Raw genomic sequence first — 27,695 nt, 5'->3', positions numbered from 1 at the left:
TTACCCTATTTTTATAAAGTCCATGATAAAGTTATGTTTTAACCGACTGACACGGTAAGAGGCTAGCGGTACCATATGGTACCAGCATTTTTTTTCTAGATTACAGGTCGGATCATTTTTTTAATGCTTGTATAGCATTATGTAGACCATAATTATGAACATATTTCAAAAAAACAAAAATCTGACACTTTAAGAAAACTCAGTCTATAATGGGTTAACTGGTAAACTTACTTAAGTACTTAAATCACAAATTAGCTATCAATCCCTTAAGGTTAGAATAGGTACCGGCTATAAATAATAAAACTCCTATGAATAAGATGAAAATATTCTTCCACAAGCGCCATTTATATCGTCCAAGTCCTGGAGACTCCCACACCACCAGAAGTTCGATCAGTGATGGGAAAATGAAGCCCATGTTTGACAAGCAGAATGCACCAAGCTGAAAAGAAGAATACTATTTTATAAACCTATGTATTAGGTAAAAAATAAATAAATAAACAGGTGAAAAATCAGAAACTAAAACCAATATTTTAAGATGTGATCAAATAATCATTGAATTCAAGCTGATTGACCTAATTGATTGAAAACGCAGCGTGGGACGTCCACCTACAAGGTGGACCGACGACATCGTAAAGGTAGCAGGGAAGCGCTGGACGCAGGCCGCTACCAATTGATCAACATGGAAAGCATTGGGGAAGGCCTATGTTCAGCAGTGGACGTCCTATGGCTGAAATGATGATGATGATGATGATTGACCTAAGAAACAAAGAATTTCATAATGCGCATATAAAAGTTCTAATTAAGCAATGTCCAGATGCATGAACGTTAAAATGACGGGACCTCACCAGGATTTATGGGGTCAATAAAGTCCAGGGATTTGAAAAACAACGGTTCATTCCCAGAAGTACCATTTGACAGTTCCAAACAAATGAAGTTGCTGAGGAAGTAATGGGAAAATAGTTCCATTGGGATCTTTAGAAGAAATGTCAATTGGTACTTCTGGAAATAAGGGTAACTAAAGATGGAACTACGTTAGAAGACCTTGAAAACTTACCAGTCCCATCAAATTCCCAATATTGGGGAAAGCAATAGCAATAGCCGTGATAATAACGATGAAGGTTGCTCTGTACACCCTCTCCCAAATCCAGTGCTTCTTTGGGTTGTGTTTCTTGGAGATGTAGTGCCAGACCAAGTTGAAAGGCGCCCAGAAGTTTAACGCGAACGTGACGAAGATCATCAGCGCCATGAGACATTTGAGGACTTTGGGAAATCTGAAATGTTAGAAAATATAGTAGGTAAGTATCTAAAATCATCAATGATCAGCGTGAAACACGGGAAAGATTAAACGATCATTTATTCACCGAGACAAGGTAATGCAACAAGGAGCCTTTAAACATGAAGATGATAAAATTAATAATGTGATGGAAATTTTATTTCGTGTGGATTTGAAGGGTTAAGAAGCTGCAAAAACTAACTGGATTTACTAGTGGATTAAATTGTTATCCAGCAGCTCATTGAGTAAACTATGCTATCATGTTACCACTTGTAGGTGAGTTAATAATAAATCCAATGCTACTCACATCTCTGATGGGAAATTCAAAGTGACAGGAGATATACAATTTTCTCCATATCCCCAATAACCGAAGAAACCCACAAGGATGAGGAACGACACCACAATGCACATTGCTGGAAAAGCACATCAAAAATTTAATCAAGAAAAATATCTACAGAATACAAAATCAGATTATTATTCAAGTATCTTACCAGCACTGAGCACCAAAGGGAATTGCTTAGGGTTCTTCATATTATTTTCTATTGGCAAGGACACTCCTATGCCCTCCATACTGAAGATGGCAATGCCGCAGAATTCAAAGAAACCATAAGGGTTCTTCCAAGCTGGCACTTCTGATATCGGTGGAGCTTGCCTTAGGCTGTAGTAGACTGTCGCTACTACGCATGCCACTGTGAAAGAAATTAATACAACAATTTACAATTTTAACTGGTTTAAGTCTTGGAAAAGTACTGCGTTAGAAACGAAGGGCCCTATGAAGATTTATTTTTGTTATTATGGTACCATGTTCAAATTTATTAGGAGTATGAGTTACTCCTTTTCGGGCAATCCCGTAAGGTTACAGGATGAGATTCTTTATCTGGAAAGGGTATTGCACTTGCAATGGCCATAGCAGTGATTTTAAAACAAAAGGCTGCTCAACCTTTTGAAGAGTCGAGCCAAACGGTGGATTTAGTCGTAAACGATGGGCCATTTACATTTCATATTTCAGTTACTCTCAGGACGAGCGCAATAAACACTCAATTATTAAGATCTATCCATACTCTTGCGCGGGTCACTTTAAATTCTTTCCGCGGGCCTGGGGTTGAGCAGCCTTGTCATCAAATAATAGAAAAGAAAACCCCATGATTAAAAGAATCGAACTCCCTTAACACTAGATAAAAGATCAAGGCAACGAATTAATTTTGTTCTCATAGCTTTTTTCTGATTCGATGTATTATTAACATCTTACCAATAAAAACGTCCGCCAGCAAAGTGAAAGGCGCTAAATACTTCAGCGTGGTAATCATACACAGCAGCAGTATAGGCACCAGGAGTGCCAGTACGTACAGCCTCAAAGATGCCAGATCCCCAGAGTCAAACTCTTTGGTGTCTTCCACCATCTGCATGATGGTTTTCGCTATGATGATCTGGTAGACGCAGCAGGCACCGAAGAGGTCTAGGCAGATCGTTGCGTCCACAGCATACCTGGATTTATCATTGTGGAAGAAACATGATGATGAAATATCAGAGAAGAGTTAAGTAAAAAATCTGCATTTTGATAGCTAAGTAAGCAATCGTTATTAAAATTTCTTAGCGAAAAGAGTCGCTTCTCAAACAAAATTTTAAATGGTTTTAATGGTCAATGGTTCGTGGGTTCGAGTCCCGCCTTAGGCCGGCAATACACGGACAGCTCGAGCAGTTAGTCAGTGATCAACATACACAGACCGCTCTTGCAGTCAAGAGTCAACAGCTTGAAGCTGCCAGTGATAACTGCTCGAGCAGTTGGTATTAACTGCTCAACAAAACACAAGCGCGCGCGCCGTGGAATAAAGAAAGTGGGCGGAGGTAACTGCGCGAGAGCTGTCGACAGCTCGAGTAGCCAGTGTATGGCTGGCGACTGCTTGAGCGCACGATGAAAATTCACCGTGCTGTCGACCGCCCGTGGTTCGTGTATGTGCGTCCATAGAACTCTGCAGTTCACTGTGCAGTCGCAGCTTGAAGCTGTCGACCCTGACTGCTTCAAGCGTTCCGTGTATTGCCGGCCTAAGTAAGCAAGTCATCGGGGCATTATTGTTGATATCAAGTATCAACTACCACAGATCTAGCGCTTAACTGAGTCAATGCCTGAGGTATGGGGGCTGCACGGGAGGAGTGACATATGACGTCACAGAGCATACAAGTCTGAAGCACATCCCCTTTCATCATCGGGGAACCAGACGCAGGTTAGCGTACCATCCCTATACTGTTGACATTCCACCAGCTCGCACTAAGCGTTTCGATGACTCTTTTATAATGGGAACAGCTAGGGACTGGAATTCGCTGCCTGCTGCTGTCTTTCCCGAAGACTATAAACCGGGCATTTTCAAGGCGAGAGTGAATAGGCACTTACAGGCACAGAATAAGTAATAGTACAGGTACAGAAGGATTACTCCGCAAGACGATTTAAATAAATGCGAGTCTTGCTACGACGCGATACAGTGGAATTCAGCTCGCACAGCACTACGTACCTACAATTTTATTCACCTACAAGTTTTGTCTCTTTCTATCGCGTGCCTCTGAACTCTTCTTACGCTGTTAGGGTTGCTGTCTAGTGAAAAAATAATTAATCTACTTATTTGTAATGAGGTACGAATGTAGGTAAGTATGCATTCATTATGGAAAACCTTGGGAGAGGCCTTTGTCCAGCAGTGGACGTCATTTGGCTGAAACGAACGAACGCATTCTGAGCAGTAGTCATAGTAGGTTAGGTTCCTATACTATCCTAAGAAATATTGATTACCTACATGGCCAACATACCTTTCAGCATCATTGGGAAGCGAAAAAATAAGATAAATCCGGTAGATTACTTTTCGAATTTAAACACCCGAACGCCGCACAATATTTCTTTCTCTTTATGTCCATTTTTAAATAATACTTCGATCATAGAATTATAATCATACTACAACGCACGCCAGCGTCCTGACGAGCGCGCGCGTGACACTCGACTGATAAAATACCCGCCGGCGCGGCGGGGCGCTTCGCTGTAGGTAATTATCGGATGTACCTCGCGGAGTGAGCCAGGCCTGTTACAGGGCAGATTTATGTACCATCCTAGACTGCATCCCACTTAACATCAGGTGCGATTGTGGTCAAATAACTGCCTTGTAATGCATATAAAAAAAATCAGAAGTCTCGCTGACGTCACTAAACAACCCTACCTCAGACAACACTCAGCTATGCGCTAGACCGATAAATGAAAGATTTTGTTAAAAAAATATTTGCTATCGTCTTTACAAAGCATGAAAATTATAAGTTTAAATCCAGACATACCTAAACCACTTACTATACTTTCTTAGCTTCGGGAAGGGGCCTACTTCCAAAGACGCTTCGGCCACATCTGGGTACGACATCACTGGGATATGAAGCCTCTGACATAGCACTTGTGCTGATTTTACTAATAACTGGAATCAGGGAAAATAAAGATATTGTTGATTAAGCATATGGGAGTCTTCCTACTTCCCACTACTTTAATGCCTATGCGGATATGCTCCAATAGTAAGTGCGCCTCTCTGTTCAGAATTCATCGGTTAGATTCTTCATAAGTTTAAAAAACAAAGTTCTCAATTTTGTTATAACTAGAAATAGAAACAAAAAAACTTTTTTGACACAGTAGTATTGTTAGGGCAATACAGATTTAAATTAACCTCACTGCCCAAAAATGAATAATGATTCAGTGCTCCTGAAGGCACGATCTGAATGAGCCAAGTCAGACGCCTCCTAATCTTTGATACCAACCTTTTTTCTCAGTGGCTACAAACCACATGAGAGAAAAAGTACAACCCGATCGAGCTAAGGCGATTATCACACTGCACCGCGCTCCGCCGCGGTCCGCGTGGCTACATATAAAAAATCCCGCGCGCAGACGCGTTGTCAGTGTGTTGTGCCGCGCGTGTTTTCTATACAAACTGAGGTACTTGCATACAATGATTAAATCTGTCGTCCCGCGTACCGCGGCGGAGCGCGGTGAAGTGTGATAATCGTCTAACTATGCACTTGGCTAGAATGCGACTCTCCCTCGCACTCGAACACCTCCCCGCTTTCGCCAAGTCCGTACCAGAGCGTCGATGTGACGTCACGGCTGCCAGGTGCGAGTTAACTCGACCGTGTTGTAGATAGTTGCTTCATCATCATCATTTCAGCCATAGGACGTCCACTGCTGAACATAGGCCTCCCCCAATGCTTTACACGTTGATCGATTGGTAGCGGCCTGCGTCCAGCGTTTCCCTGCTACCTTTACGATATCGTCGGTCCACCTTGTAGGTGGACGTCCCACGCTGCGTTTTCCGGTACGCGGCCTCCATTCCAGAACCTTGCTGCCCCATCGGCCGTCAGTTCTGCGTACTATGTGCCCTGCCCATTGCCACTTTAGCTTGCTAATCCGTCGGGCTATGTCAGCGACTTTAGTTCGTTTATGGATTTCCTCATTTCTGATTCGATCTCGCAAAGAAACAACAAGCAAAGATAGTTGCTTATTGAAGACTTTATGCAGAACAAGAATAGGATAATACTCACATGAACACAGTAAGTGATGTAAAACCCGAAGACAATGGTCATGCCCAAGGAGGTCCAGAGCCCGCCCTTCATGAAGGCCTCGTGGATGCCCAGCAGCCCTCCGCCCAGGCATCCCTTGATCAGGTGTCCAGTGGACTCTAGGGCACTGAAAAAATAAAGAAAATCGGTTCAAAATTGATGCAGAAACGATGAACATACATAGAAAAAAATATTGGTATAGATCGTTTCATCCACGAAGATGCGCCCCAAAATCCGCTAATGTTTGAGTATAGGTACATGCTAAATCATCCATGAGTGCACACGCACACTACAATAATGACGCTCGGATTGCTCGGATCAAACTCCCCGCACCCCGCGCTGCCCTCGACCAAAAATTGGTGGGGCGCGTCTTCGTGGATGAAACGATCTATAGGTACATAGAAATTATAAGTCTAGTAACTCAGCCAGTGCCCGAGGTATTGGAGATAGGGTTTCTGATTTCTCGACTTATTTTTTTTCTCGAGTTTCGAGAATTCTCGAGGCCAAAGTCTCGAGTTTTCTCGGGTCTCGAGTCTTTTAATGAAAACTGCTGAAATCGGTTGAAATTTGATAAAAACACATGTTTTTTTAATCTAATATACCTACTTTTATGCACAACAATCAATATTAGAATTTAGTACCACTTATTTTGGTAAGGAAAGAAACAGTAAATAAAATCTTCTTTCATAATTAATATTTACTAATAATCATAACAAAAGTCATAAAGTCGCGTGTACTTTAAGGATAAATAACAATAAAAATCTGGAGCAACAATTGAATCACTTGTTTTCTAAAGAACACAAGTCTAAATAGCAAAATTACGATAGGTAAATAGTTTTTTTTTGACAGAAAAACTTTTTTAATAAATTTTTAAATTTCTTACTGATAACGACTTGAAAAAACTTTACGAGGAGGCACGAGTACCTAACCTAACGTCTGTTAGGTAAGGTAACTGCCTAGTTATTCAGTCTTTAAATCAGTCAGAGTTAAACATACATAATAAATATATCATACTCGTTGGTGAACATTATCATACATAACTTAGTTTCGATTGAGATCATTACTTTTAAATCAAATCAGTTAAAAAAGGAAAGACTAGGCCAGTCTAAAAGCAACTTTGACCTATTAAATAATTAAAAACTTACTTGTGTCTAAGAAAATAGGCTTTCAAGAATATTAAAGCTTCAAAATCGAAACTCGAGAATTCTAGAGTTCCGGTAATTTTTTTCTCGTCTCGAATGAAGCCAAATTTCTCGAGTTTTCTCGAGTTCGAGAAAGCTCGAGCAGAAACCCTAATTGGAGAGGGCATGGGAGGGGTGACATTGACATACTATGACGTAACAGGGCATAAAAATGTCCTTTATTCCATCTAAAGCCTGGTCCGTGAGCACGTAGAATCCCGTCCAATGACCCCAAGCTACCCATCCTTATCGCTCGCCCGTAATTATATTGCTGTCGCGACTGTGCGACGCGCGCCCGCAGTGAGTGTGCGAGCGCGACAGCAACATAATTACGTGCGAGCGACAAGGATGAACTGCTTGGGGTCATTGGACGGGATTCTACGTACTCATGGACCAGGCTTTAGTCCTACCAGTAGTTCGATAGTCGAACTGTTTCGACATTTGGCCGTCACAAAATCACTCTCCCGTGCCGCTGCCATACTTCAGACACTGACTGAGTTAAGTGCTAGATCTATAGGTGCTCCTTTTTCGAAGTCGGTTAAAAAGTAGTTCTAATTAATTAAGCTGATATCAGTTAATTGATTAGGTACCAGGCTTTACAAATTATCACGACATGTTTTATTGCTCTTAAGTTTAAAATCGATTAAGCAAGATTAATCAATTTATTGCATTTGACATACTAGTAAATGTAGGGTTTGTAGAGAATGATTCACACAACCTATGATTCACACAGAACTCTATACGCATACGCTATGATAAGAGTTAGGAGCTTGCCTCTACATAAATTAATCTGGTAGGTAAAACTTTTTTGGAGTGCAAGCAATAATTGTTAGTGTCTTATCGTGAGATTTTGGGGTGATGGACTGGGTCTTAGGCTAAGTTGCACCATCTTAATTTAACTTTGACAAACGTCAAAAGTCTGTCAAACTCCATAAAAAACACCGGTTTGTTATAGTACGGTTAAAGTAAGTTGGTGCAACTCAGCCTCAAAGATCTTTGTTGCTGGTACCTAATTAGGCGAATGGAGATATCGAATTGGACATTCAAATGATATAACCTTCGTTTCTATTGAGTCAAGTGCGCGCGCGCCGAAATTAAGACTAATGATGGTGTAATGTAGCACTAAGAATAATTGGCTGGTTTTACAAGTAAATAGACCGCTAAATACTTATTAAACAGTTTTTATTTAAGGATCAAAATCAATAGATATTTTATTTGATAATAAAAATATATACTGCCAATACACAGAAGAACGGAAAAGAGCAATTTTGCTCTAATTTTTAGAAAAAAAAAATTGTGACTCGCCATCGCATTTAGTAGAAAAAACACCCTGTCCACTCATGTAGTACGTAAATCAATAATAATGTATTAGTTTTATTAAACACGTCATAGCACTTTGTTCAAAGTTCCAAGTGGGCCGTAACCGTAACGAACATAATCCCACACTATTGAAATAAATATAATAATTATTGTTAATCTATTGAGCGTTACTTTAATCTCCTTATTAAATCTTCCTTATTGACTCGTGTACTAAATATTACGGTGAAGCTCCACTAGTTAGTATGTGAACAATAACATGCAAGAACTAAGTATTTTTCCCCATTCTTCTAGTAAGTGTCGTAAATGCGACATTGTGCCTTTTTCCTGTGATGCGGATTTAGTCACGCGGGCTGCCCGCATTTCATTGTTTCATACTTAATGTACCTACTAAACGTTTATGACTATGACTACATGTTTTTCCTAGCTACACGCAGCAACCAGCAGCGTGAATAAAATAATACACCTACGCACGCCACAGATAAGAGATACCAGATCCGCACGCGTGCAGGTGCATTAAGAAAATTGCAGGTGCAATCTGTTCAGGTGGGGTTTTTGGATGGCTCGGAGTGTAGGTGTGGTTTTGTTCCCCAGTCGACGGAGCACATGATGTCGTGCCCTGCGTGCCCAAACAACTGCACGCAGGAAGATTATGAAGGCTACTGACAACGCCATTCTCGTGGCGGAGTTTTTGGCCGACGTTGTGTAGGTTTGTTGTCGACACGACAAGAAGAAGAAGAGAGAAATATGCGAACATCAGCCTGATGTCATCAGGGTTTAGGCCAAATTCTTTCAAAAGTAAAATAGGAGAAGTTCGACCTCTTAAAGTGGAGATTAATGATGATGGAGTGTAGGTCAAAGTCCCCCATATGTAAATAGAGAGGGTCATCCATCATCATGCAGTGGTGGAGAATAAATGACATGATGATGATGAACTTACTTCGTGGGCTTCGGCGTGCATCTGTGGGCTACGAAGTCGTAGGGCTCCTTGTCTGAGTGCAGCACGAACTTCCTCTTGGTGACGCCTGGTGGCGGTTGTGGAGGAGGCTTCAGGTGAGGGTCTTGCGCTTCAGTGTCAGTTTTTGTGTGATTTATCTGGAAATAACGAAGTATGGTTCATTAAAATTCGTTTGTCACCTGACATCCGCTTTGTATTGGAGGAAGTCGAACCTTAATTTCGAACTCCTATGTTCCTCATATGGGTTTTTATTACTTGCTGCTGCAAGCTGTAGATCTTGGCTACACAGGAGTTCTTAAAAGTGTAACATGTTATATGTTATACAGGGTAGTCATAGTCATAGTCATAAATCCCAGAATGGGTGAATCAAACTGATAGGGGAGGAAGCTCTACTAATGTACTATCCCAAAAAAATATGAAAAATAATAAAGCGCATAAGGAAACACAAAAAAATATTTTTTGAAAAAGTGAAAATAAATCAGCTAAGCCTAAGTATCTGGCTATAATTGCTGCGTTAGAGAATAATAAGCAGAATAAATTATACTAAATTTATCTAGAGTTAACCAATGATATATTAAAATAATGATAATTATAAAGAAAACCCCAATCCAGCAAACGCGACTCACTTAGCCTAGGCCCGTGAGTCAGCCGTTAATACCGAAGAATTTATCTCTCGAGGTAAATAAAAATAATTATAATAAAGACGATTTCTCTGTCAAACATTCACGTTTTAAACAGCATGAAGTTTCTGATATTTTATGCCAATTAACTAATCACAGAAGATAAAAGATGTTGCTCCGGAGTTTTCCAACATAAATATGATAAGAAGGTAAAATTATACTTTTCAATGAATGCAAAGAATCTTCGCCAATCTGCTTATGATTGCGCACAGCAAATATTATAGGTAGGTAGGTAAGTATAAAGTATAAATATAATTATGTTAGTTTCAAACTACATTTGACTCAGCTAAAGGAAAGGATTGTAGGAGAGTCGTGTTCCTTCAGTCCTTAGGCCTCAGACTAAGGTTAACGAGTCATCATCGTCATCATCATCATCATTTCAGCCACAAGACGTCCACTGCTGAACACAGGCCTCCCCCAATGACTTCCACTCCACATCGCACGGTTGGTAGCGGCCTGCATCCAGCGCCTTCCTGCTACCTTTATCAGGTCGTCGGTCCACCTTGTGGGTGGACGTCCCACGCTGCTTAGCGAGTAACCAACTGATAAGTAGGTACATTTAAGTTAGTCGGAACCAACATTTCACGTGCCTTCCAAAGCACGAATATGCTTTTAAAATGCCACTAAAATATGGTCTCCAAGCCGTTTGGCCACCGTGGATAGTGTACTTTTTAGGCCAAATCCTCCATTTGCCTCTGGTACATTAGAGAGAGTCGTGCTCCATGCAGTGGAGTCTAAACGACCTGCTGATGATGATGGTTGAAATGATCATTACATTATAATAAAAGGAGTAATTAATTTAATATAATTAATTCCAAGCGGGTCTTCCAAGTCTTTTGACTGTTATTCTTTAGAAACATTAAAGAAACATCTGAAAGGCTGCCATTTAATTAATTATAGGATTAACTTTAACGAAGGTTCAAAAAATATTTTTATAAAGAGCCAATGTGTAACAAGGCCCTAATTAATTTTTAAATATTATACACGAGTCTTGTCCCGTGCCGTTGACTTTTATCTAAATTGTATTTTACATTTACCTTTAATGTGGCAATTAAGTAAATGTTTGTATCAATTTGATAAAACTTTAAATATCATTTATGTCAATAACATTAAAAAATTCATGAAATTCTATTCTTGCTTTCTCTTTTAATTTTTAAGTAGATTTTTTAAGAGCACTTTTACTTGTTTCAATATATTTTTGTAACCGTATCACTGTTTCGTTCGTTCGTTCGTTCGTTTCAGTCGAAAGACGTCCACTGCTGGACAAAGGCCTGCTTCAGGACAATAAAATTACCATCTTCAAAAGAAGAAAAGAAGCAAGCGCTCAGTCACCAAATGTCAGCCTCTTTTTCATAATTCTATTAACTTTACAAAATTGATAGTTAGCTAGGCAGTTTCAATTGTTTTGTTTTCTAATAAATAATATATCTAGCTCGTATTAAGTAGCTCTTTTTCATTAGGGTTCAATTTCTACGCAAAATACTTATCTGAAAATTGGATTTATTCAATACGTATGCTCGATACTTTGAAAGAAACACTCTATGTATTATGAGTTGTCTACGTCACGTAATTAGTTTGCGGAGATTAATCTGTACTAATAATAATATTATAAAGCTGAAGAGTTTGTTTGTTTGTTGCTTGAATTCGCTAATCTCAGGAACTACTGGTCCGATTTGAAAAGTTATTATTGTGTTGGATAGCCCATTTATCGAGGAAGGTTAGCATCATCCTACAGCCAATAAGGGCGGAGCAGTAAAGAAAAAACGGTGCAAAAAAGTTATTTTCACGCGTACGAAGGCGCGGGCACAGCTAGTCTGTGATTCAATGAACCGATTCCCGAAATTTTCTATTTGGGGATCGAGTTTATATAATTTACTTAGTAGTACTTATCAGAAACTAATGATCCGTTCCTAGAAATTTTCACTTTGATACCCACAAACTTTGATATTACTGCTACGTTAATGTCTTTACCGAATTATAGATTTTGTTAAGTGCGTACTTACTTGAAATACTTTATTGAAAAGGAATTATTACGTATCTAAAAAGCCTGCTTACCTACCTATATAGCGATAATTTTCACCAATAAAATACCGCACATTTCCATAAGGGGGCGTCCATAAATTACGTGAGACAATTTTGGCCATTTTTCAACCCCCCCGCGACCTTGGTGAGATTTGGTGAGATTTTGTCTGACCCCCTCCCCCACCCCCCTAATCTCACGTGATATTTAATAAAATGCTTATTTTGCCATGTCTATGCTTCGAGTCTATTAGATTTATATGAAAAAATCAGTAACCCAGTGTCGTGCCACGCGCAGTGCAGGGTTCCGTAGCTTCCCGTTGTTTAGTAAGACAAGCAATTGCTTCAACCTAGGACCAGTTTTTTGATTCATAGTTAAAATAACTAATTGTTAAATTTTGCTACTAATGGTTAAATATTAATAAAATGTAAACTAATAGTTAAAAAATGTACTAAAAGTCAAGTTAAACATTGTTATAAAAATTTTTTTTTCTCTTATTTAACCACTTGTCATTTGACATCTGTCAAATTTGAGTATTGGTTAATTTAACTACGAATACATAATATTTTCATACGTATGTAATGTCATTTTTTAGGGTTCCGTAGTCCTGACAAGGAACCCTTATAGTTTCGATATATCTGTCTGTCTGTCCGAGGTTTCGCTTGGAAACTATTGGCACTGGGGAGCTGTAATTTTGTGAAGGTATGTATATTAATCACGCCGACAAAACGGTAAAATAAAAAGACAATGCCGGAAATTGGCGTCTTTTTTTTTCGCGCGGCCATCGACCAAACCTTGTTTTTTGATTACAAAATAGTGTAAGAAACCAAACTTACTATGACATGTATACCTCTAAACTCAGTCTGAACTGAGTTACGAGCATTAGAAGTTTCATGATTTTCATACTAGATTTGCTTTTTGCGCGCAAGTTTTGTAAGAAATTGCAGTCTAAATGATTTAAGGATCTATTCAGGACTACTCTAGAAAGTTAAAAAATCTTTCATAACCATTGAAGCCAAGGGTTCTTGCTTGAAGACTTTTTTTAATCATGTATGTCGGTATTATAAGTGCCAAGAAGTAGGTATATACCTACGTACAGGGTTGATATCTACCTAATCTATCTTACACGATAACCAGTAGACCAGTAATGAATATTATAATGACAATAAAATCAACTTAGACTACCTAGCACCTACAAACTTAGGTTCTAGTTTGAAAGGTTTTAGCGTGAAATGAGGTAATAGGGGGCTGTAGTAAGTTAGACTAAGTATATTTATCTATTAATAATTACTTTAAGTGCATAAAAGTCAATAATGAATAAATAAAAATATTTAAAATTTTGCATGTCCATTACTCGCTTCGCCGCGCGTGCCCGCGAAAAGTATTTATGTAGTAATGTTAGGCACCATAGGTACTTACGACTACATAAGGTTTGACCGCTACAGTTTGCAACAGTAGCCAGAAAAAAAATAAAAAAGATTTTTCTCCATACAAATTTTCTTGTCATATTTTTTTTAAGCATGAAAGGCTCGTTTTATCGAAAAATGCATAATGACAAATGTTGATCAGCATTCAAAATGCTATCCAAAACAATTTTTGTTTCGGTGAAATTATGACTTTCGATCGTATTTTTAAAATCAAACTACTGTGCGCCAGTTTGCCTCTCAATATTTCAACAACCACTTGACGCACTCTTATCAACAGTACAGTATAATAATCTCCGTTTATTGTAGTTTTTTTAAATAGGTAGTCAATGAATAAAATTCTTCCACAATCCCAAAAATAGTGTCTATGTGCTTGGGTGTCGATCGCTCCACTTTGAATTTCCGCGGCGACGTTTTCCCTTTTAAATCCATTGCATTGACTCTTATTTTGACTCTACATCGTACTGCCGGATCTATTACATATCAATAGTGACAATGTGAGAGAAAAAAATGTTAGGATTATGGCCAAAGATGTCCTAAAACTCCTGCGAAGTTGGGACTCGACGGTGGTTGTCGAGCGGCGTGAGCATTTTTGGCACCCATCACGCGCACCCCTATTTCATGTGCAAATTAGTTTGAAAAATATCGCCAATACACTCCTTGCTAATGCCTATGGCTTCAGCTATCTGTCACAGTTTAATTCGCTGATCTCTAAAGCAAGATTAATTAAATTTTCCTTATTTTATTCGTTAATGGCGAAATCTGGCCGCCCTGACTTGCGGTCATCTTTTAGCGACTCCCTGCCATGCTTGAACTATCGGATCCAATCTTTCATGATGGCAAATGAAGGCCCAGACTCCCCATAGACTGTAAACATCTCATCAAATGTTACCGTCAGCGTTTTGTTCCTCTTTTTTAAGGAATTTTATGACAACTGTGTACTTCAATTTCGTACATTGCGCGGATGACTGAGACATGGTGATGTTTACGAATTAATTACTAAAAGCGTGATGACGCTAATGAAATGAAACTTTGTACATATACTAAGGAGGTTATTGGCAAATTAATTAAATTTAGCGCGAGTCAATATTAACACTTGAAGATACTTAGGCTCAAAACTTTTCAGCCGCCCCTCGTAGGTATGTGAAAGTAAGTATCCGGTATTTTATTTATGAGAATAGATCTTCTACCGGCCTCTAATAGTACATAATCAATTTATTCGATTATTCGATCATTATAGAACCTAATTAACGTTTTATTTTTTTGTTAACTACTTAGTCAATTAATTTATTCCATTAAGTATTTGATAATTAAAAAACCTAAATAAACGTTTTAATAAATAAGTAAGTAATTAAGAACCTTATTAATTTTATAAAGATTAAAAGCGCCAACCCTAACACTCAGTTGAAGTGTAGGTATTTAACTCGCCGAAAGGGCTAAGTTTCCGTACTGCTTTAGCTCTATATACTGTGGCAATAGCGATGCCGATGACGATTTTTTTTAATTTCGACATCTTTAGTGTTCACAAATGCAGATGGAGGCATTTTTAGTTTAATTTGATTAGACGGTTTAGAATAAATTGTCATTATCATCATAAAAAAATCATTTTTTTTACTTCAATAACCCAGTTTTCTGGCAATTTTACTCTATCTCTTGCGAGAAAAATTACGTGATATTTTCCGAGACCCCCCCTCTCCCCCACGTGAGATTTAGTGAGGTTTTCGTTGACCCCCTCCCCCCCCTAAAAGTCTCACGTAATTTATGGACGCCCCCTAACGTATAATCAAAAGAAGTATTTAAGTATGTTTATATCCGTTGTCTAGTACCCATAGTACAAGCTTTGCTTAGTTTGGGACTAGAATCTTGAAAGAGACGCATGTGATAATTTGTTTTAAAATTTGTTTTTTTAATAATAGGCAGGCATTGATTTTTCTACAGGCTTACATCGCGCGCCACTGGTAGGAATATTTTTTCAGGATGTGATACATTATTGCTTCTTTTAATTGTTACTCAAAAGAATATTTCGTCGAAGACGCGAAGACGTAGTTTGTTAAAGAAATACAGTAATTTTTATTTTGAGCTTTAGTGTGGTGGCTCGCTACTGTTTGTTTTTCAAAAGTTTTGATAGACATTACACTATCGTTATGTGCATGTACACGTACACACACAAGTAAAGCTCACTCGCCTTCGTGAGTTGCAAGAACTAATAATAACTAACTATCCGTACAGTCACGAGCACGTAAAATGAACACACTTTTTGTTGCAAAATAAGTAGTATCTTTAAGACTACTTAAGACTATAGTTTGTCTTTGAATCCTTCGTCTGATAAAAAAATAACTCCTTATCAAGAACCTTACATTTGTTATTATTTTCCTCCAAAGCCTTATTTATTCACGCTTATCAGTAAATTACTTACATGGTTAGAGTTCATTTCCATATTCACTTTCCCACAACACGACTGTTCTGAGCTGCCTTCACTTCACGTATCAATTATAATGAGACAGTCGACCATCTCGCATGATGACCTTGTTGTACACTCAGCATTCATATTCAATATTAAATTCTATTCATTTTTTTTTATCCACAACGAGGAAGCTCTTGGCCTGTATCTCACCTGATGGTACCTATAAGTGATGATCAGGCCGAAGGTGGAAGCGAGCTTCACCCGGAATCCTCAACCACAGAGGAACTGGCTATCTATTTTTTAATGCAGAATAAAGGTCATTGCAGGTAAAGCAAATCGGTAAGGAATCAACACTGTATCGCCATTCGCGAGCTGTCATCGCCTTTCGCGCGCTGTCAACCGTGAGGTGAGGCGGTTACGTTACGGTGCGGATGGGTGTGCGTTTTGTAGCCAGGAGTTTCACACAAATAATAATGACCGCCTCGAGTGTCCTTAAGGCAGGTATTTGACCGCAATCTCACCTGATGTTTAGATGCTGTCTAAGATGGTACATATCTGCCCTGTAAGTGCTTATTCACTCTTACCTAGAAAAGGCCTGGATTATAGTGTTCTGGAAAGACAGCAGCAGGCAACGAATTTCAGTCCCTAGCTGTTCGCATTATAAAAGAGTTTTGGATATTCATATTAGGTTTAAAGAACATTTATTTCTCATTAAAAACATTACAGTCACTTACATGAGAAATTAACAAATTTTATGTAGGTAGATAATTTACAAGTTGTCCAATAGCCAAAACAAGCAGATGTACTTCTGCGGGAATCGTCATGCATAGAAGACATATACTGTGTATTAGGTGGACCGATGATCTGGTGAAGGTCGCAGGAAGTACCTGGATACGGACAGCGTAGGATCAGTCGTTATGGAAATCCTTGGGGCCATTGTACAGCAGTGGATCGTCATTTGGCTGAAACGAATTCATGTTCCATAAAATCAGTATATTTTTTTAAAACAAATGTAGCTTGTTACATTGTTACAAAAATAATACAAAAATTTGTCACGTTGTTGTCATTCAAATTTTGTGAAAAATGAATGGAACAATAGGTTACAAGAAACGAGTGAAAAAGTCTAGTAAGATATTTTGTAGTTTTTAGGTTTTTTTTATTTCCATGTTGGCTGGTTAGAAGCGTCCTGCATTCAGCGCCATCCTTTAAGCCCGATTTCCACCAAAAACAGAGGGGAGAGGAGATGTAGAAATAACGAAATCTGCTTTGGTGGAAACCTGACCTTTAATTTTATAAGTCTTAAATAATAAGAAATATCTTAAACTCCTCATTCGATTGACAGGACAGTAAAAATATAATGCTTTTTTACTTGACTGTACCTACAGATTTTAAAAACAAAATCAACAAAATAAGTGCATAATCTTAGTTCGTTGTCCTGATTTTTTTTCTCAGTCCCTCTCGTGTTTTGCGTGTAAAGGTACGAAATATTTTGGTTGTTGTATTCGCGTGTTAAAGGTCTTTTTATAGTTTATTTTGTGTCCAGAATTATGTATTATTATGATGCAAAAATAACGTAAATAAAAGACTGCAAATTATTATTTTAGAACAGTAACTGGTTTAATTAGGCTGATGGTGATTTTGACCTTTACATCGTTAAAGGTGAGGTAGATCTCTTTAAGACGCAGTAAATACTAATATTCACTAGGTAAACCTAGTAGACAGACGACCTTATAAAGTTTCAGCCAAACCAACGCGTGCAGATCGTGTCGGCGATGGCGATCACTGCGCGTGCATAGGTCAATGATAGGACGCGCGACCAATGACAGGACAGGCGACCAATGACAGGACGCGCGACCAATGACAAGACGCGCGACCAATGACAGAACGCGAGACCAATGACAGGACGCGTTTAAGAGTAACAGGAAGGCGCTGGATACAGGCCGCTACCGGCCAATCTGGAAATCATTAGGGAGGCTTATGTTTAGCAGTGGTCCTCTGGCTGAAATGATGATGATGAAATTACTATGACATTTTTTTTGGGTGAACTGTACTCACTAATACCCTATGTATGTATTTAATACAGTATTTTCTTATCTAAGAGATGTTTTGCATTATCTCAAGATTTGTTTACCTTGTGTATTCCAGTTTGTTCAATATGAAAAAACATCTTAACATCACATTTTATTATTAAAATTTCTTAAACTTTACACATGAGAAAATTTATATACCACTATTACCTATCATAGAATCAAAAGGAATGTTGAGGCTCTAACTTTCTTGTAATCAACTGGTTTTATCATAAAATATTATTTAGAACCTTAACAGAAAAAGTGGTTAGTTAAATGTCTATTAATTGAACTAATTAAGATATCATAAAGATTATCTAAAGTCCAAAACTAACACTTCCAATAACCTTAAATGATTAATTATATTAAAAAGGCCTTGCTTTATGAAATTATGTAGTAATTGATATCCTATATTCCTACTTAAAGTTTACTTTAACGAATTAAATTGTTAGGTATTTGGAGCACAGGTAAATTAATAAACATTTTAAGTACCTAGGTAACGAGCATTGTTCACTTTGGAATCACTTACATCTAGTTTGTTTATAGAGACCCTTTAACTAAATACCTATAATTTCGAGTTAGGTTACTAGTTAGGCCCTATCTTATTTTCGCTACGGTATGTACATATTCGCTACCATTCGATCCCGTTTGGTCGAACACAGAAATAGGCTGATTTTATTGGCAATATTAGTTTGCATAAAGCAGTGATTGACAGAGTGGCACCGAGCCGCTTGTTCATTGTACCAATGACGTCTTATTAGGTTCAGATGATAAGGCTACTGTCTACTGGAGCGAAGCGAGATCGAGGATATTCCTAGTACCTACGTTCGTTTCAGCCAAATGATGTCCACTGCTTGACAAAGCCTCCATAACGACCGTTCCTGCGCTGTCCGCATCCAAGCTCTTCACACCTTCACCAGATCGTCGGTCCACCTAGTGGGGGGCCTGCCCACGCTGCGCCGTCCGGCCCGTGGTCGCCACTCAAGAACTTTTCTGCCCTTATGGCCATCATCTCTACGAGCTATGTGCCCCGCCCATTGCCACTGCCACTTGATTTCAGCAATTCTGCGGGCTATATTAGATATCGGATCTGGATCAATCTCTTCATTGCTTGGTGCATTAAGTTGTTGTCAGATCATAATCAGCAGTTAGAGTAAGGTAGCCAGTTCCTCTTTAGGTCGAGGTTTCCGGGTGAAACACTCCGGCTTGATCATCATTTTCCACGCGGGATGCACGGCAAATTTTCCCGTTGCGGTTAAAAAGTACGGGGTAAAACGAGAATAGCTTTTGCTTAGTAGACAGCTCACCTAACTACTTCAAAACTGTATTGATAAAGAAGACATTATTGGAATCATTCTGAATCTCCGACGCAGTATCGTAAAGTAATGATTTTCTGTTGATGTAATTTATTTAATTCGTGATTACACGTGTCGTCACAGTGTGTGTTTTATGATTGATTTTGAGAAGAGAGAACTACATAGAGCACATCTAGATAAAGGGTACATCAAAATAATTATTTTTATAAGAACAGCAAGTGAACGTGGTTTTGACGCTGATTCCGATAAAACCGCAGTAATTTGCTTTTGGATCATTTTCAGTTGTGCCACTCTTTATCTAAATATACAAATTGTGCGATAGGATAGTGGTCTAGGTATAGACGACAGCATATAATATAATACATTTCTGTTTCTAACTTCGAACTGCTCCTATGTTCTTCTGATAAACGTTGCGGGTCCAATGACAGTTTAACTTTCCCTCGGGACAAAGACCTTCATTGGTTCAACTGGTTGGGTTTTATTGGCGGTCAAGCTGTAGATCCTGGCTACAAAGGAGTTGCAGCGGTGGGAAAGAGAGGTGGAACTAGGACTTTATGAGAAACGTCCCTTTTTTGGTTAGTTGGTACTAACATCAATTGACATGTTTTTGTAGTTTTTATGAGCTGTACACGTTTATTAATAACTAGCGGCCGCCTGCGATTTCGTACGCGTGTACCCCGTTTTTCCCCCATAAGGGTTGAATTTAGCAAAATCCCGTCTTAGTGAGCACCTACCGTTCTAAAAGGAAACCTCATGCAAAATTTGAGACTCCTAGCACTTGTAGTTTCTGAGATTTCGTGATGAGTGAGTGAGTGAGTTAGTGACCTTTCGCTTTTATAGATAGACATACTAGATAGATTATAATTTAAGCAATTGAATATTGCCAAAACAAAATTAAATGAACATCGCAACAACAAGACGTGATGTCGTGGAAAAAACTAGCTAAAAACCGAAAAAACAAATGAATCAGGAAAAACAAGTAAGATGGATCATGAATGTACAGTCAACGGTACTGCAGTGCAGTCAATTTCTTAATGAATATTTTTGCCACAGGAATCATAACTTTATTTCTTTAGTATTAAAGATTACAAACATTGTATTTGTAACGATTTGCTATTAGGCATTTAATGTGCTGTGGTGTGCATTAATTGATGAAGTAATAATCTTAATTAGGTTTTTAATTATGTCTCTTACTAACCTATACTACTTATTTTTTTGTTGTCTTGATGATTATTATCATGGCAGAACTTCTTAAGTTCTCAGTATCATCTATAGTAATATTATAAAGCTGAAGAGTTTGTTTGTTTACTTCAACGCGCTAATCTCAGGAAGTACCGGTCCGATTTGAAAAATTCTTTCAGTGTTAGATAGCCCATTTATCGAGGAAGGCTATAGGCTGTATACCATCACGCTACGAGTAATAGGTGCAAAGCAAAAATGAAAAATGTTGCGAAAAAAGGGTCTTCACGCGTACGAAGTCGCGGGCACAGCTAGTCCAATAATATGTTGTCTCGAAGTGGTGGTAGGGCAAGCTATAAATGCCCTGAAAAGGGCCCGTATACCTATAGGTCTAGCCTTAAACTCAGTCTATGCCTGAGGTATGGGAGCGGCACGGGAGGGGTGACATTGACATTTATAACGTGACGCTTAAAAACTTGAAGGAGATCTGAAGTTTCGCTGACGTTTGACGTTACAAAAACACCCTCCCATGCCGCTTCCATGGGCCCACAAGGTGGACCGACGACCTGATAAAGGTAGCAGGAAGGCGCTGGATGCAGGCCGCTACCAACCGTGCGATGTGGAAGTCATTGGGGGAGGCCTATTTTCAGCAGTGGACGTCCTGTGGCTGAAATGATGATGATGATGATATACGTATCAGGCAGTAGAATTGGTAGAATTAACGAAACATGTCATCTATATTTGCAGAATCCATATAAAAACATCGACAAAACCCAACCAGAGCGAATCATTAAAACTTTTAGCCGTCGTCCGCCATTAGGCAAGTCCAGCGGAAAGTCCCGTATGTCAAATAATATTGACCGGCAACCCAGTTTCTATCTTTGAGTGCAATTGATGAGTGGACCGACGACACAGAGCAGATAGGACAGCCACTTTATAGGACAAAAGTTCAGAATAATTATTTATTGACGGGAATTTCGAGTTTCCGATATTTCGGCGCTGTTGCAATCGCCATGATCACGGAGTAACTGAGTAAATTAATGATGGTAGCAATCCCGTCAGTATAATTATTCTGTTAGTGACCTTGAAAGTTTAAAACAATAAAAAGTTCAGAATTTAACAAAAATAGAATCAACATTATGAACACATAACCACATGCTATTGTTGTTAATTAACTAGTTTAGTATAAAAACTTGTTAGTGATCTTTTAATATAAATTAAACATTTTTAAAGCTTTTTCATTTGACCCGTAAAATCACCCTATTTGTTTATTTCATACTTACAGGGACACTGTATAATCCTAAGGCTTTCAAGGTACCTTCTAGAGAACAGGAATCGGCTGGCTGAGGTTTTATGTTGTCAAATCCAAAGTTTGGTATAGCAAAATGATTAAAAATGATTATGAAGGTCAAGGGTTCACTTCAACAGTTCTTGGTTATTTGATGATTTTAAATGCTATAAGCAGTCCGAGCAGTCAGTGTATGCCAGGCGACTGCTTCTCAACTGCCCGAAGCAGTCACAACTGTGTATAGATTTCATCCACGAAGACGCGCCCCACCATTCTTCCGCTAATGTTTGAGTGTTATCGGTACACGCTATATCATCCATGAGTGCACACGCACACTACAATAATGACGCTCGGATTGCTTGCAAACTCCCGCACCCCGCGCTTCCCTGGATGAAACGATCTATATTTTGTGTACGTAGAATACTGTAGTTTGCTATGCATAGATAAGATTTACTTTGATAACAAACACACATATGTATTACTTAAGGTAAATATGATAAAGATAATTATTTTTAGGCAGCCTGGTAGTACTATTTGCGCTGTGGTATCAGTTTCCATTCTGATAATAAAAACTGATCAAATATGAATGGACGTTATAGGCTCTTTTTACTCCGCTAATATAAATAATATTCGGTTGAAGCATGGAGCGAGTTATTATAATGTAGTTTAAATACACTAAACAATATGAACAGTAAGATTAAAATGGTCTTATCTATAAGTAATCAGTTCCATATTTAAATTCTCAGTTATCTGCATTGTTATCTGCAATTTAAAGTCATCTAACAACAAAGGTAGCTAATGAAAGGTTAAATAAATACCTGAATTACGCAAATAAAAAATTTGATTTGATTTTAATGTGTACGTATACGAGAACTTGAAACCAAAAGATATAATTTAAATGATATGACTGGTTTAGGTTCGTATTTATAAAATTTAGTACGGATATTGATATTGTGTAGGTGGGTGAGGCACTGGGGTAGTAGTGAGGGGCGTACAGTCAGCATCAAATAGTTCATGACACCCAAAGTGACCAAAAAGTTATAACACAACCTTATTCCAAGTAACAAAGACGTGTTGCGCACTTTTTGGCTACTTTTGGTGTCACGAATTACTTGACGCTGACTGTCCATTCGGAAAATTCAGGAATCTTCGTAAAACAAAACCCCTCATGCCCCTTTGTGCCTTAAGGTTGTTTAATAACTCAATACTTCGACGGCTTAACCTCCCGTTACCCGTTAACACCGGCTTGCCCATATAAAACCTCACGAATTAATTACAAAGGCACCCATTAGCGGTGTTGCCAGTATCGTAGAATGGAAGTGCCCATTCTGAGCGGTTTATGGCGTTTTCATATCGTTACAGCCGGCCGAGGGGTGTAGATGCCATAAAGATGCGAATTCGTCCGCCTAGTAATGTGGGGGTACGGGACTATTCCCACCTCTCATACCCACCGCTGCAACTTCTGTGTAGCCAGGATCTAAAGCTTGGCCGCCAATAAAAACCCAACCAGTGAAGGTCAAGTTTGTCCCTGGGGAAAGTTAAACTGTCATTGGACCCACAACGGCTCCCTCCAAAGCAGTAGTCGTGACTTCTGACGTAAGCGACGAAGTGAGTTATTACTTACCTGTGTAAGATTGCGTAGAGAAGAACGTGGAACTGACGATAAGATAGCTGACAGACACTGGGCGAAAAAAACGAAGAGAACTAGTGCTTTATTATATAATGCTCTTTAGTAGAGGCCTGCGTCCAATAGTGAACTGAAATTATGTAGATTACTAAGGGAAAATAAAAGGAGTGTTTGGCAGTTTTTGGCTGACACTTTATAGGTTTGTTGTCAACATGACAAGAAGAAGAAAGAAGGTAAAATCGACTTCAAAAACCGACTCTGTTCCAACTACTCAATCCCGTGTGACCAAATATCCAAACAGAAGAAAATACGCAGCCTGCAACTCTGTGGCGCACCAAGAAGTGTTGATCCCGCAAACCGGGGAATCCACACGAACATTGTAAGGGTGACTAGTCAAATTGGACGTTGCGGTGCGACGCGGCGCAAAATTGATGATTCCACTACCCTCCGGAGGCCTCCGTCTCAAGATGCTCAAGTTAGTTGCAGACAAACTTTTGATTGGGAGCTAGTGCTTAGGAAGCTCTAAATTTTGGACTAAGTACCTACGAGTTATGTGAAGATTATACTAACGTGGTTTAGAAAGATTTTTATAGTCCTACTATCCTACTAGTCCTACTATCCTACTAATATTATAAATGCGAAAGTTTGGATGTCATGATGTCTGGATGTTTGGATGTCTGGATGTCTGGATGTTTGTTACTCTTTCACGCAAAAACTACTGAACGGATTTTGTTGAAACTTTACAGTATTACTGTTTATAACCCAGATTAACATATAGGCTATAATTTATGACGATCTGTGACATACTAAATTTCACGCGGGTGAAACCGCGGGCAAAAGCTAGTAAGAATATAAAGATTTAAAAAAATTGACAAACAATATATTAAGGTCCCACAAGGTGGAAATGACGATGATGATGAATGTAATGTCTAAAAGTAAGGTCCTCATTTACATCCTTTTGCGAAAAACACTTTTTGATAAACGAACAGGAAAATGTACAGTTGATGTAGATGACGTCTTGATACCTATGTTCTAAGGCTGGGTTGCACCATCTTACTTTGACTTTAACAAAAGTCAGAAATCTGTCAAACTCCATACAAAACACACCGGTTATCGTTATAGTTACTGTTAAAGTTAGATGGAGCAACTCACCCTAACTGTTTTAGGACACGATACTTGGGGTTTCCGTTTTGCATTACTTAATTTAAATGAAATTTTTCCTTGTGCATTGCTCAATGCACCAATGTTTTATCCAAACGAGTAACTACTTGAGTTTTTAGAATAGTTTACATACCTACATTACATCGATCAATTACGTGAATAAGATCAGAATAAATTGAGAAAGAAGGGATTGTAGTAAATAATTTATTCTTACAATATTTTACGAGTAAAATATACTAGCGGCAAGTATGATTCCTATGATTATAATAAGTATGTTTTTCAAAAATCGCCATCTGAAAAAGAAAAATAAATAATACAGATATTTTGTAATGTAATCATAATAATCCTAACAAAATAGATTAACCGATTTAAAAGGTCACCATCATCATCATCTCAGCCATAGGACGTCCACTGCTGAACATAGGCCTCCCCCAATTTTTTCCATGTTGCCCGGTTGGTAGCGGCCTGCGTCCAGCGCCTTCCTGCTACCTTTATGAGGTCATCGGTCCACCTTGTGGGACATTCAAAAGGTAGTTTGTAGAAATAATAGAGGAATAATCACCTAAACCTCCTTTTTCTTGGCTCACTCCAAAAGACAAGACTTTCAACAAACGCTGGGAAAATGAAAGCTATGAAGGCCAGGAAGAAGTTCCCGAGCTGAAACAATAAATATTTATATATTTAGTTGACATTAGACACCCACAAGGTGTACTGACGACCTCATAAATGTACAAGGAAAGAGCTGGATGCAGGCCGCTACCAACCGGGCGATGTGGAAATCATTGGCCTATGTTCAGCAGTGGATATCCCAGACTGTGGCTGAAATGATGAAGATTACTTATCATACTCATTCTATTCGTTTGTTTCAACCAAAGGACTTTCATTGGACTGGACAAAGGTTATAAAATAAGGTACAAAATTGTCTGCTTCAGAGTTAAAACAAGAAGAAGAAATACTTACAAAAACCATGATTCGGATCAAATTAGGGTAGGCAACGGCAAGACCAGTCACAAGGATGACATGGACACCTCTATAGAATCTTTCCCATATATCTCGTTTTCTGAAAAGAAACATGAGCAGAATATGGTATGGTCAATATAGAAATCATTGAGAGAGGCCTATGTTCAGTAGTGGACGTCCTGAAATAACGATGAAGATGATGAATAATACAGATAGTACCTACGCCACACTAAAACTGTATGTTACAGAGATGCCTCAGTAGTTTGAGGCAGTCTACTGTCGGATATAAGTAATTAACTTGATCAAAAATGTAATCAGAATAATCATAACTCATACATTATACAAGAAAAATATTACCTCTTATGTTTTCTACCAATGTAATGCCAGACTATCCGGAAAGGCACCCAAAAATTGACAGCAAATGTGACAGTCAAAACAGCACACATCAAAAACTGTAGCGTGATGGTGACTCTGTAAACGACGAAAAAATATTAAAAGGACAGTGCCAATCCATGTATGGAAGTTGGACCAAGTGCTGCCCAGAATGAAACTATAGTGCATTTTGTTCCTCAGGCTAATACTAATTTGTAAACCGGAGCGCACTGAAATCTATCCCTGGAGTTAAGAGAAAAAAAGAGTTTTGTTTGGAATTATTTACATACAAAATATCATCGATGTATACCTACTACGCATAAGATTTCGCGATTTTGGCATTAAATAACACTCGTTATGTTGAACTTAACCATACTACATCCGTACACCTTACTTAAGTACGACTTCTACATTATTTATAAGTGATCAAGGGCTGTTGCAGTAGTTTGGTTAGTTGACCGAAATTAATTATTTCCAAAATAGAGCAAGAAGTTTTAGCTTACAATAACTTCAATAATCGATTGTAATACACCAATAAATTGATTTTTCGCAAGGATAGAGAACTAAAACTTCTTGATTCATTTTGGAATAATGATTTCTGTCAAGTAACCAAACTATTGCAACAGCGCTAGATCGCTTATAAAGAATGTCTAAGTCGCACTAAAGTAAGGTGTACGGATGCAGTATGGTTAAGTTCAACATAGCGAGTGTTATTTAATGCCTAAATCACGAAATCTTATGCGTAGTACGTATACATCGATGATATTTTGTATGAAAATATTTCAAAACAAAACTCTTTTTTTCTCTTAACTCCAGGGATAGATTGCAGTGCGCTTCGGTTCACACATTAGTGTTGGTCTGAGGAACAAAATGCACAATGGGTTGATTCTGGGCAGCACTTGGTCCAGACCCTGGCACTATCCTTTGTATTCGATAAAAAAGAAAAAGTTAATTGGGTTAAATAAATGTCGTCTGCAGTCTCTTGCTAAGAATTTATTAGAATTAAAGCAACGTACGTTCCAAGAGGCATGTGAATCGTGATAGGGCTTTTACAGGTCTCGCCCCATCCCAAGTACCCAAAGAATCCTGTCAAAGTGACAGACAGAATCACAATCGACCACCCTGGAACAAAGATTTCATACTCCAAACGTCAATAGTTTAAAATAAGAGAGCCACCAGTTTGCTGTGACCACGGCTATAGCAACAGCCAAAATGTGAGCTATAAGTACTCTGTAGATACTACATAATAAAATTAAATGTCGTATTTTAGTTCCGATTCTATGGCCTACATGGAAATCTTTAAATAGACTTCGGACGCAGGTCGGCCGTAGTAAGGACAATCTGTTCAGGTGGGGATTCTTGGATGGCTCAAACTTATAGTGCAAGTGTGGTTTTGTTCCCCAGTCGACGAAAAACATGATGTCGGGTCCTGCGTGCCCAAACAACTGCACGCAAGAAGATTTAACGAAGGCTACTGACAACGCCACTCCTGTGGCAAAGTTTTGGGCTGACGCTATGTAGGTTTGTTGTCGACACGACAAGAAGAAGAAGTCCCGATGCTCTCAGTTTTGAAACAAACTTCTTCCTTACCAATCTGCAGCACAATAGGGAATTGAAGCGGCTTCTTCATATTGTTCTCCACTGGTAGAGTGATACCCACTCCATCTATGCTGTACAGAAGAACGCCAACGAACTGTATCAGACCGTGTAGACTCTTGAATGCCGGTCGGTCGGCGATGTCGCCAGCTTGCGATATGCTGTAGTACATCGTTGTTAATACGCAGATGGCTGAAAGTATTTAGGTTAGTCACCATCATCATCATTTCAGCCACAGGACGTCCACTGCTGAACATAGGCCTCCCCCAATGATTTATAGATTGGCCGATTGGTAGCGGCCTGC

The 27,695-nt window shown here is 38.7% G+C and overlaps 2 protein-coding genes across 2 annotated transcripts; both read right to left on the bottom strand.

The window, feature by feature from the left end:
* Positions 1-220: 220 nt before the first annotated feature.
* On the bottom strand, positions 221-15,900 carry LOC135084672 (proton-coupled amino acid transporter-like protein pathetic). Its single transcript, XM_063979445.1, has 9 exons — positions 15,839-15,900; positions 9,281-9,435; positions 5,825-5,969; positions 4,583-4,713; positions 2,523-2,758; positions 1,765-1,962; positions 1,581-1,686; positions 1,055-1,271; positions 221-439 (listed from the first exon to the last, which is right to left on the bottom strand). The coding sequence occupies exons 1-9, from the start codon at positions 15,857-15,859 to the stop codon at positions 245-247; spliced, it is 1,404 nt and encodes a 467-aa protein (XP_063835515.1). The 5' UTR covers positions 15,860-15,900; the 3' UTR covers positions 221-244.
* An 8,765-nt stretch (positions 15,901-24,665) lies between these two features.
* On the bottom strand, positions 24,666-27,563 carry LOC135084436 (proton-coupled amino acid transporter-like protein pathetic). The gene is made up of 6 exons (XM_063979219.1): positions 27,386-27,563; positions 26,812-26,917; positions 25,781-25,894; positions 25,424-25,523; positions 25,026-25,120; positions 24,666-24,756 (listed from the first exon to the last, which is right to left on the bottom strand). The coding sequence occupies exons 1-6, from the start codon at positions 27,561-27,563 to the stop codon at positions 24,684-24,686; spliced, it is 666 nt and encodes a 221-aa protein (XP_063835289.1). The 3' UTR covers positions 24,666-24,683.
* Between the last annotated feature and the right edge of the window lie 132 nt (positions 27,564-27,695).

Source organism: Ostrinia nubilalis, chromosome 26 (assembly GCF_963855985.1).
Source record: "Ostrinia nubilalis chromosome 26, ilOstNubi1.1, whole genome shotgun sequence".
NCBI classification, from domain to species: Eukaryota; Metazoa; Arthropoda; class Insecta; order Lepidoptera; family Crambidae; genus Ostrinia; species Ostrinia nubilalis.
This window is presented reverse-complemented; position numbering and strand designations above follow the sequence as displayed.